Consider the following 12342-nt stretch of genomic DNA (forward strand, 5'->3'; position numbering starts at 1 on the left):
TTTAGGCAAAGTGGATTGAGTTTCAAGAGTGCTAAATACTCAGCAGTTTCCCACTGAAGCACTTTCCTCTTAAATGTTCCCTTTGTCCAAACCCAAATTGTATTATAAATCACACCAAGAACATTAACAAGATAGAAGTGTTCCACAAGTGATTATGAGAGTTTTTCCTTAAATTAAAAAAAGACTATTGTCAATCTCAAAATAAATTATTGGCCACTATTTTTGTAACATTAGCTTCCAAAAAATGTGATGATACAAATATTTTCTGAAGCATATTAATATATACTTACTTTTTTTTTTTTAAACTTTCTTTCCTTTTTTAAAAACTATAAAAAGTTGCATTGGAAATACATTAGGGCAATGCAATTTCACAGAAGTCAATGTTATACGACTGGGAAAAACTTCTCTTTTGCAAACTTTTTTTTATTATAGCAAAAAGTTACAACTTACTCCTCTGATATGGTTTCATGATTTGTAAAGCTGAAGTTGGATAAGGGTTCTTCAATTTTGGGATTCTGGAGAACATTTAAGGCTGAAGTGGTCTTAGATGCAACAACTGCTCTTTTCTCATCTTTTTCAAGTGCTTTTCTCTTTCCGCCATTTTGAAAATATTCTCGGCATACACTAAAAAAGAAAATATCCAAAGTAATATTTCAGCAGGCCAGTGGTAATGAGGGTTAGCAATACTTATAACTATAGGTACCTTGAGTTTACATGTTATCTAAAACTTGCAGGTACATTAATTATTATTAAAAACTGATTATACAAGCTTCGAGATTATCAAGACTTTTGTAAAAGTTATTATTGGGGTTTACCTATATTAATTTGAACTCAGCAGCAGCATGACAAACTGAGAATGAAGGAAAAAAGAATTTTAAATGGAATTCATTAAAGGATACAAACACTTAATAACTAGAGTTTCATAACAAAGTCCCATATTAAAGCTACAATACATATTCAAAGAGGAAAACCCACAATGCTACCTGTAGAATGCATTGTTTCCAATAGTTTTCATAAGGCACTTATTATCTTCATGTCTTTGGCCATTTATCTTCCATTCAGATCACATATGAAATGAGGAGTGGCTTAATTGCTTCCAGATGTTTTGATCCAGAGGCAGCAGTCAAAAGCTAGATTAAGTTAATGTGAGGTATATGGATTTTTTTCCCTTTTGGATAAATTCCGTATTATCTATACATAAATGGATCCTAACTTTCAAGGAGAGGGAATGTGGACCTAATGAAGATATCCTTATCAGAGCTACAATTAGAAGTATATTCAACCTTTTCCCCCACTTACGTACTAGCTCTGTAGTCTCCAGAAATGGGGAGGCTTAGCAAGTACTTGTAAGACACTTATTGGAAAGGAGGAATATAATCCAGTCATAAGGTGTAGGTAAACTAGTCAGAAAGCAGAGAAGACTTAATTATAAGCATCAAGACCCATGGAGGGCAAGAATACAACTGTTTATACGCATATATTAGCACTATCAACCAGAGCACAGAAGGGATTCACCTTTGGATAACAGAGCTTTTCCCTCTATTATATAGCTTTGCTATTGTTGACTGTGTCATGGGTCATTGTAGGCTCCCAGGTTAAGAATAGAAAGGCTGGAATTGTCTCAGCATATAGGATAATATAAAGCCTTGTTTGTACTAGGAATCTTGTTCTAAAACACAATGAAGATTTTTCAACTTCAAGTTTCACATGATATAAACAAAAAGTAAATGTTTAACTGCTTTTTTAAACTGTTTTTTCATAGATCAGAGGCTTTGCGTCTCTTCTTACTGAGAGAGATATTGGTTTTGATATAGGGATCTAATTTCAGGTTCTCAGACAGTTATAATGTCTAAAACAGATTATGAACTGAGACAGATGTCAAAGTTTTTTTGCAAGAACATCTTTGGATGCAGTTTCTTCCATTGAGGATTCCAAGGATTGCACTAGAACAGAGAGATCTTGAGATTATTCTATCAATTACCACAAGTTCAATGTTCTGATTCTGTTGAAGCATTAGAAAAGCAATTTATGATTTTATTAGGCCAGAAGAATTTTTAGATAGTTCTGCTGATCACCACCTTACAAGTGAGAGAAAATCCAGACTGGCATTAAAAAACAAACAAAAAAAAACCCCGAACAAGACAACACAAAATTCCATCTGTATCTAATTTAGGGTCCACTTCACCCCTTCCTTCTTGAAGGAACATAAGTAAATTTCAGAACCAGCCAAAGCATCTACACTTAACAGTTTTCTTAGCATAGCTATGTTAGATACCATATAGCTATGGTAGAAAAAGCCCTAGTGTAGATGCAGTTATACCAGTAAAAGAGTGCTTTTGCCATAACTTATTTTGCTTGCAGAACCAGATTAGCTATAAAAGCTAAAACATTCTTTTGCCAGTAGATGCTATTTATATACAAGGAGGATTTTGCTATAACCACAAAACCTCTAAGTGAAGACTTGATTTGGAGTTATTTTCCAAAATGTGTCTTTCTGCTTCCCTTTACATTACAAAGCTATAGTCTTAAATACAAAAGTGAAGTGGGAACACAACAAAAAAAGTAGAGTTTGAGGAAAGCACAGGCAGGGTATAGGATTAATGTATTGTTCAAGCTTATTGCAATAGCACTCTAAGGTCATGGGGTCCAGAAATGCTTCTGGAATTCAGTAGACAAATCTTTTATCAATCCTATAACTAAAGGTTTCCAAGGTATTCCCTGAAACAATCACATATACAGGGTAAGGCAGTCTCCTTATTTTAAAGCTGCAAATAGTCAGTATTGATCACCATATATTTAATATTTTTTACAAACCATGAAGAAATATTTCAATTAAAGAATAAAAACATTATATAATCAAAAATGAAAGACACACATAGCATCTAGTTTATGAATTAATCTCAAAATATTTTTCAACCTCCCCAACTAGGCAGCGGAAAAAGTTTAAAAAATAATCTGCATAACTGTCACTCTTAATACCAAAGAAGAGTATAGATGGTTTCCCTAATGCGGGGATGGACAAACTAAGGCCCAAGAGCTGTTTTAAGATGGCCCGCGAGCTCTGTCCAGGGGCTGCACCACACGGCCCGGACCCACTCTGGTGCTCCAGCCAGGGCGCAGGGTCAGGGCCGCACCATGCAGCTCCCGGAAGCCGCGGGATGGCCTCACTCCGGCTCCTACACATTCCAATGGCCCCCTCCGGTGCTCTAATGGGAGCTGTAGGGGCGGTGCCTGCGGATGAGGCAGCATGCAGAGCCACCTGGCCACGCCTCCGCATAGGAGTAGAAAGGACATGCCACAGCTTCCGGAGTCGCTTGAGGTAAGCACCGCTCAGAGCCTGCACCCATGAGCCTCTCCCCACACCCCACCCCCTGCCTCAGCCCTGATTCCCCTCCCGCCCTCTGAACCCCTCGGTTCCAGCCAGAGCACCTCCCTACACCCCAAACTCCTCATCTGCAGCCCCACCCCAGAGCCTGCACCCCCAACCAGAACCCAACCCCAATTTTGTGGGCATTCATGGCCCGCTATAAAATTTCTATTCCCTGATGTGATCCTCAGGCCAAAAAGTTTGCCTAGCCCTGCTTTAATGATTGTACTGTATTATGTAGGCTAGCCCTCTAAATAATTTGGAGACAGTTGCTTTTCAGGTATTTGGTAAGAAAAGATTGCATGGAGGCAAGAGAAAATGAAGGTAAAGTGGCTTTACAAGATTTTTTTTCTAGCTTCTGGGTAAAAATTTCTTTCCTCATTACAGATACCCAAGATGTGCCTCCAAAAGCCATCCTGTCCTCAAAATAAGGCTTACTGAAGGGGTTCTCCAACATTTTCAGAGTTTTCCACTTCTGAAGAGAAACTTATGATACCTAACTGTACCAACAATAATTTCTTTTTCTATGTAATCAAAATATTTATTTATTTTTAAAACTATTTTCATTCAGTTAAGCAGCAGGACACAGGAAGGGCCAGTATCATGTGCCCCATCACCTCTCTGCAGATCAGTGATACACAGAACAAAAGTTTGAGAACTCCTGGCCTCTAGAGATGAAGTGAGGAATTGCAAAGTATTTTCTCAGCACTTATACATTGTTTGACGTTTGGGATTATGTGGACAAAGAGAAAAAGGAGTACCTTTCCCAGACCTGAGGAAGAGTTCTGCGTAGCTCAAAAGCTTGTCTCTTCTCACCAACAGAAGTTGGCCCAGTAAAAGATATTACCTCATCCACCTTGTCTCTCAGACAAAAAGAAAGTCATTTTTGCAAGAAAAACTTTATATACGGAACACTGGGTATGAGAAGTAACACAGGGATGGATTTTCATACTCTACATCTTTAATTAAATCCATGTGCAAAACTTGATATGCTTATAGAGCCACTGGGAAGTCATTAAAACATATGACTATTACATAGCAAAGACCTGTATTTAAAAAAAAAAAAAAAAAAAAAAAAAATAATCAGAACAGCTATAAAAAGCAGCAAGCAACCAACTTTTAAAAGTCCTCTGCAAATAAAACATTATGAATTATTTCTTAACAGTGTATTACTGTTATGAGGTTATAAGAGAGGAGGTGTTGTCTTGTATATTAAAATGTATACACTTGGACTGAGGTTGAGATAGAAATAAGAGAGACTTGTTGAAAGTCTCTGGGTAAGGATAAAAGGGGTGAAAAAACCCGGGTGATGTCATGGTAGGGGTCTACTACAGACCAGGAAGAAGAGGTAGATGAGGCTTTTTTTTCTTTTCTTTTTAAAACAACTCATCCAGATCACAGGACTTGGTGGTGATGGGGGACAAACTACCCAGACATCTGTTCGGAAAATAACACAGCAGGGCATAGATTATCGAACAAGTTCTTGGAATGTACTGGAGACTTTTTTATTTCAAAAGGTGGAGTAAGCTACTTGGGGGAGGCTGTTCTAGATTTGATTTTGACAAATAGGGCGGAACTGGTTGAGAATTTGAAACCGGAAGGCAACTTGAGTGAAAGTGATCATGAAATGGTAGAGTTCATGATTCTAAGAAATTGTAGGAGGGAGAACAGCACAATAAAGACAATGGATTTCAAGAAGGCAGACTTTAGCAAACTCGGAGTTGGTAGGTAAAATCCCATGGGAAGCAAGTCTAAGGCGAAAACCAATTGAAAACAGTTGGCAGTTTTTCAAAGAGACATTATTAAGGGTACAAGAGCAAACTATCCCACTGAGTAGGGAAGATAGGAAGTATGACAAGAGACCACCCTGGCTTAACCGGGAGATCTTCAATGATCTAAACCTCAAAAAAGAGTCCTACAAAATGAGGAAATCCGGTCAAATTACAAAAAGATGACTATAAACAAACACCACAAGTATGTAGGGACAAAATTAGAAAAGCCAAGGCACAAAACGAGATTAAACTAGCTAGGGACATAAATGGAAACAAGAAAACATTCTACAAATTACATCTACAATTCTACATTAGAAGCAAGAGGAAGACCAAGGACAGAGTAGGCCCGTTACTCAATGAGGGGAGAAAGACAATAACAGAAAACGTGGAAATGGCAGAGGTGCTTAATGACTTGTTTCGGTTTTCACCAAGAAGGTTGGTGGCGAATGGACATCTAACATAGTGAATGCCAGTGAAAATGAGCTGGGATCAGAATCTAAAATAGGGAAAGAACAAGTCAAAAATTACTTAGACAAGTTAGATGTCTTCAATTCACCAGGGCCTGATGACTGAGGAGAAATCTGAGCCATTAGCAATCATCTTTGAAAAATCATGGACGACAGGAGACATTCCAGAAGACTGGAAAAGGGCAAATATAGTGCCTATCTATAAAAAGGGAAATAAGGACAACCCGGGGAATTACAGACCAGTCGGCTTAACTTCTGTACCTGGAAAGATAATGGAGTAAACAATTACGAAATCAATTTGCAAACACCTAGAAGATAATGTGATAAACAGTCAGCATGCATTTGTCAAGAACAAATCGTGCCAAACCAACCTGATAGCTTTCTTTGACAGGGTAACAAGCCTTATAGATGGGGGGAAAGCAGTAGATGGGGTAGATCTAGACTTTAGTAAGGTTTTTGATACTGTCTCGCATGACCTTCTCATAAACAAACTAGGGAAATACAACCTAGATGGAGCCTCTATAAGGTGGGTGCATAACTGGTTGGAAAACCGTTCCCAGAGAGTAGTTATCAGTCGTTCACAGTGATGCTGGAAGGGCATAACGAGTGGGGTCCCACAGGGGTTGGTTCTGTTCAATATCTTCATACATGATTTAGCTAATGGCATAGACAATACACCTATAAAGTTTGTGGACAATACCAAGCTGGGAGGGGTTGTAAGTGCTTTGGAGGATAGGATTAAAATTCAAAATGATCTGGACAAACTGGAGAAATGGTCTGAAGTAAATAGGATGAAATTCAATAAGGACAAATGCAAAGTACTCCACTTAGGAAGGAACAATCAGTTGCAGACATAGAAAATGGAAAATGACTGCCTAGGAAGGAGTACTGTGGAAAGCTATCTGGGGTCACAGTGGATCACAAGGTAAATATGAGTCAACAGTGCAATGATATTGCAAAAAAAGCAAACATCATTCTGGGATGTATTAGCATGAGTACTGTAAGCAAGACACAAGAAGTAATTCTTCCGCTCTACTCCATGCTGATTAGGCCTCAACTGGAGTACTGTGTCCAGTTCTGGGCACCATATTTCAGGAAAGATGTGGACAAATTGGAGGAAGTCCAAAGAAGAGCAACAAAAATGATTAAACGTCTAGAAAACATGACGTATGAGGGAAGACTGAAAAAATTCGGTTTTGTTTAGTCTGGAGAAGAGAAGACTGAGAGGGGACATGACAACAGTTTTCAAGTACATAAAAGGTTGTTACATGGAGGAGGGAGAAAAGTTATTCTTCTTAACCTCGGAGGTCAGGAAAAGAGGCAATGGCCTTAAATTGCAGCAAGGGTGGTTTAGGTTGGACATTAGGAAAAACTTCCTGTCAGGTGGTTAAGCACTGGAATAAATTGCCTAGGGAGGTTGTGGAATCTCCATCATTGGAGTTTTTAAGAGCAGGTTGGACAAACTCCTGTCAGGGATGGTCTAGATAATACTTAGTCCTGCCTTGAGTGCAGGGGATTGGACTAGATGACCTCTCAAGGTCCCTTTCAGTTCTAGGATTACCTGACTTTGAGAAATCTAGATTTAGAACCAAGTACTAATCATGTTCTTTATAACAAGTTTAGCTGCTAACAGTTTCAACACATTAAAGTTTTGCTAAACCTAGTTGGGAATGCTTTAATCTGGATTTAAAGATCAAAATTCAGAACATCACATGCTAAAATTCTAAGAACAGTGAGATAGAATAATGGGAAATGTGATGTTTACTTAAAAATAACCACACATTAAAACATGAGTGTTGGATATAAGTACGGAAAGCAAGAATATGCTCTGCACTGAAGACTCAGATTGGCAGTTTCAGACAGAGTTTACAATCCTATCCTGTTAAACCACACAAAGATTTACCTGCAACACCATTCAATTCGACCTTCCCCTTCACAAGATTTTGTCCAGTGATTATCTGCAAGGTTTTTCATTGCCACAGCATATTCACAAAGAGTTTCCTCATCCTCACAGTGTTCACGCCAGATCTTGTCAAAGTCTCCCACTAAACAAAAACAAAAACAGTGTTAGCAGAATAATATACGTGTTTAATGTCTGTCACCAGAAAGTAGCATCTAGGTCTAAAGATTGTGAAGAAGACATTTAAAGCGTGAGCCAAGCATAAATTGATGCAGTGGTATCTCCCTAAGTCTAAAGGCACCCTAAAAATATAACAAAATTGCTCCCATTCATATCAATAGAAGCGTTGACGTATTAAATCTACTTATGACAACTTACATGTCAAGATGCTTAGCTATTTACTGCTAATCAAAGCCCACAAGGAAGAGGGATGATTAGAAGAACTGCATAATCTACCTTGAATAGCAATTTATTTTGGTGTCATGAGGGGGCAAAGCATTACCATTGCTTTCCCTCCCCCATTTGGCCTCTGATTGCAGCAGGTGTGGGTATACAGTAACTCCTCACTTAACGTTGTCCCAGTTAAAGTTGTTCCATTGTTACATTGCTGATCGATTAGGGAACATGATTGTTCAAAGTTGTGCAATGCTCCCTTATAATGTCGTTTGGCAGCTGCCTGCTTTGTCCATTGATTGCAGGATTCTCTGGAAGAGCAGCCCCTCCTCACGGGGATTAGAACCAGGGGGCTGGCAGCCCACTCTCCCCAATCAGCTCCCCTAAATTCCCTGTAAGGTATGTGGCTCGGCAGCTACCCAGCAGCAGTTTGGTTGGCCCTCCCCCCACTGCCCTGCTGCTCCTGACCTGCTCTCTGCCTTGGAGCTGCTCCCGGGAGCTTTCTGCATTGCTGTCAGGAGGAGGCTTTCTGCATTGCTCCAGCTGGATAGCGTGGGATCATCATCATGTTCAGTTTTTGCAGGGAAGCGTTTACAGCTACTGCCCTGAATCTATTGTGTTTCCTCCCTCAGTCCACGCTGCCTTGTAGAGTGTGAGGCTACATTAACAATAGCATATTAACCCTTGAGTGCTCAGCTGAGTGCTAGTTCATCATTTAGCAGCAAGGCATTCCCTGGGAAATATTCCACCCTCTTACTCCACCATCTCAACCAAGCTTCACAATCATCATTGCTGTGTACAGTATTAAACTGTTTGTTTAAAATTGTTTAAAACTTATACTGTATATGTGTATAAGGTGTCTTGTCGAGCGAAAAAAATTCCCTGGAACCTAACCCCCCCATTTACATTATTTTTTATGGGGGGAAATTGGATTTGCTTAACATTGTTTTGCATAAAGTCGCATTTTTCAGGAAAATATCTACAACGTTAAGTGAGGAGGTACTATACAAAAATTTGCTAACTTGCATAACTTAGAAATCTAAGGTAAGCAGATTAGCTCCTTGTTTACTCAGACTGCCTGTCCAAGTGTGGTTCAGGGATATTAAGCCAATTTCCTTTCCTTGGAAAGATTTCAAAAGGCATAAAATGCAGATATCAACAGAATAAGGCATATTTCCACTCTGGCATTTGCATTCTCTCATATGAGATGGCATTCATGCCGTAAGGCCAAGAAGCAGACCACATACAGTCTAAATCCAACAGAGAGACTGGGGAAACAGGGCAAACAAAAAAAAGCTCTACCACAGATTTGTCTGTCTGCTTCGTGACTAGTACACGGCAGGAAAGTTACTCTGCCCCAATTAGTAAATTGGCTGGCTGATCAGAACACTCAAAAGCATATATATGGCACCTTTCATTCTCATTATTTCCCAAAAGCACTGAATTAAGAGGTGCGTATGTGTTAAATTGTGTAGTTGGCAATAAAAGACATCAGCAGGTACAGACATCAGCCTGAGAGCATGCCTGAGTAGGATGAGACACAGAAGCACTCCCGATTTTTGGTACAACCTCTGTTCCTCCTGCTGGGTTTCCTTGGAAAAGGCATTTCACGCAGTACCAACATAGGACTGAACAGACACCGGAGGATAGAACGAGAAACTGTGTAAGGCTATGGCTACACTAGAGAGCTTACAGTGGTGCAGCAAGCTCTTTAGTGTAGCCCAGGGGTGGCCAACCTGTGGCTCTGGAGCCACATGTGGCTCTTCACAAGTTAATACGGGGCTCCTTGTACAGGCACTGCCTCTGGGGCTACAGGCGCCAACTTTCCAGTGTGCTGGGGGATATTCGCTGCTCAACCCCTGGTTCTACCACAGGCCCTGCACCCTCCCCTGAGCCTGCAGTGCCCTTGCTCCTCCTCCCCATCCCGAGCCTCCTGCACACCACGAAACAGCTAATTGGTAGGAGGCAGCACTGATCGGCGGAGCTGCCAGTGGGTGGGGGACCCTGGGAACGGGGTGGGGGAGCTGCTGACGTATTACTGTGGCTCTTTGGCAACGTACATTGGTAAATTCTGGCTCCTTCTCAGGCTCAGGTTGGCCATCCCAGGTGTAGCCGCTCTAAGCTGATGGGAGCGAGCTCCCCGTCAGCTTAATTACTCCAGCCCTCGTAAACTATGTCGGTGGGAGAAGCTCTCCCGCTGACGCAAAACGCTGTCCACACCGGCGCTTAAGTCAGCATAAGTTATGTAGCGCAGGGGGCTGGCTAATTCAAACCTATGAGTGACATCATTTATGTCAACTTATGCTGTAGTGTAGCCATAGCCTAGATTTCTTTACCCTCCACTGTCTGGTAAGACACTAATACAACTCCTGTAATTTCTCTCTCCTGGTTAATGAAGCATGTTTGTGGCTATGCAAAACCAATTTAAGAAATACCAACCACTGATCAGTCCAAGCTTGGATATAAATAAACTTGGTAGTTAATAAATTCTAACACAACCTTAACTGCGGTCTTGCAACTGTTTCACCACAATACTCTGAATCTTGCTAAGTTGGGCTCCTGTTAATAAGCCCCTCATGATAAATACAAGACTCCTGGACGAAGCTTATCTAAAAATTACTGGTGCTTTGATTAGATGCTCTAGTTTATTATTTGTTTACAGAGCATTCAGAAGTATGTTAGACACCTTACACACAAACACAAGAAAGGCAGTTCCTGCCCTGAAATGCTTACAGTCTAAGTAGAAACAGGACAACAAGATGAGTCAAGATTAAAAAAAAATAAGGGAATACAAGGAAAAAAAGATTACAAATAGAAGATGAGTTAGCTTTGAGGTACTCAATTTTACTCTCTACCATTATCACTCATAATAAACCTCAAACCATCCCCTGGAATTCCACCTTAACAACAAAAATCCTCAACTGACTTGAATATGCTTAACAGCATACTTTTCACTTCAAACTGAATAGGATATTGATAGAACAAGCACATTCACATGTCCTTTAAATTGAAAGCAAAGTCTTGAAAAGACCCACTATTTGTGGACAAACTCCAAAAGGTGTTTGCCACATCTGGATTTCAAGTCCGCACTAACAGTGAATTAATATATTCAAACTTCGTACCTAATTGAGCTTGCCACTTAAGTTTCAGAGTTATAATGGAAATGCAGACTGCAGCACGTTGGTTACAGAACATAAGCTAATGAACCTTCTAATCTAGATGGGACAGAAACTGATTTATGAATCAAAGCTTAGGTAACTATAAATGCAGTGGAATTTACAGGAAGGACTTTGCATAGCAAATTTGGGCTACATGGATGACTGGAAATAAAAAATACAATATGAAAATGTCTCATGGACTATTTCAAAAGAATGTATTAAGACTGACATTGAGGTGTCAAAGTTTATGTTCCAGAATAACCTAGAATTAATCAGGAATTCTTACATAAAATCAGAAGTTTCAGAATAGCAGCCGTGTTAATCTGTATCCGCAAAAAGAAAAGGAGTACTTGTGGCACCTTAGAGACTAAGAAATTTGAGCATAAGCTTTCGTGAGCTACAGCTCACTTCATCAAATGCATTCAGTGGAAAATACAGTGGGGAGATTTATATACACACAGAACATGAAACAATGGGTGTTACCATACACACTGTAATGAGAGTGATCAGGTAAGGTGAGCTATTACCAGCAGGAGAGCCGGGAGGGGATGGGACACCTTTTGTAGTAATAATCAAGGTGGGCCATTTCCAGCAGTTGACAAGAATGTCTCAGGAACAGCCGGGGGGGGGGGGGGGGGGAGGGAGAATAAACATGGGGAAATAGTTTTACTTTGTGTAATGACCCATCCACTCCCAGTCTTTAGTCAAGCCTAAGTTAATTGTATCCAGTTTGCAAATTAATTCCAATTCAGCAGTCTCTCGTTGGAGTCTGTTTTTGACGTTTTTTTGTTGAAGAATTGCAACTTTTAGGTCTGTAATTGAGTGACCAAAGAGACTGAAGTGTTCTCCAACTGGTTTTTGAATGTTATAATTCTTGATGTCTGACTTGTGTCCATTTATTCTTTTACGTAGAGACTGTCCAGCATGACCGATGTACATGGCAGAGGGGCATTGCTGGCATATATCACATTGGTAGATGTGCAAGTGAACGAGCCTCTGATAGTGTGGCTGATGTGATTAGGCCCTATGATGGTGTCCCCTGAATAGATATGTGGACACAGTTGGCAACGGGCTTTGTTGCAAGGATAGGTTCCCTGGGTTAGTGGTTCTGTTGTGTGGTTGCTGGTGAGTATTTGCTTCAGGTTGGGGGGCTGTCTGTAAGCAAGGACTGGCCTGTCTCCCAAGATCTGTGAGAGTGATGGGTTGTCCTTCAGGATAAGTTGTAGATCCTTGATGATGTGTTGGAGAGGTTTTAGTTGGGGGCTGAAGGTGATGGCTAGTGGCG

General features: G+C 40.3%; 1 protein-coding gene across 1 annotated transcript in view; it reads right to left on the reverse strand.

Annotated features, from left to right (window-relative positions):
• SAMTOR (S-adenosylmethionine sensor upstream of mTORC1) overlaps positions 1 to 12342 on the reverse strand; it is a 63852-nt gene that overhangs the window by 36452 nt on the left and 15058 nt on the right. The window contains exons 2-3 of the mRNA XM_077834187.1: positions 7510 to 7651; positions 451 to 624 (exon numbers count right to left, since the gene is read on the reverse strand). Coding sequence (XP_077690313.1) covers positions 451 to 624; positions 7510 to 7651 — 316 coding nt within the window. The remainder of the gene's footprint in view (positions 1 to 450; positions 625 to 7509; positions 7652 to 12342) is intronic.

Source organism: Eretmochelys imbricata, chromosome 1 (genome assembly GCF_965152235.1).
Source record: "Eretmochelys imbricata isolate rEreImb1 chromosome 1, rEreImb1.hap1, whole genome shotgun sequence".
NCBI classification, from domain to species: domain Eukaryota; kingdom Metazoa; phylum Chordata; order Testudines; family Cheloniidae; genus Eretmochelys; species Eretmochelys imbricata.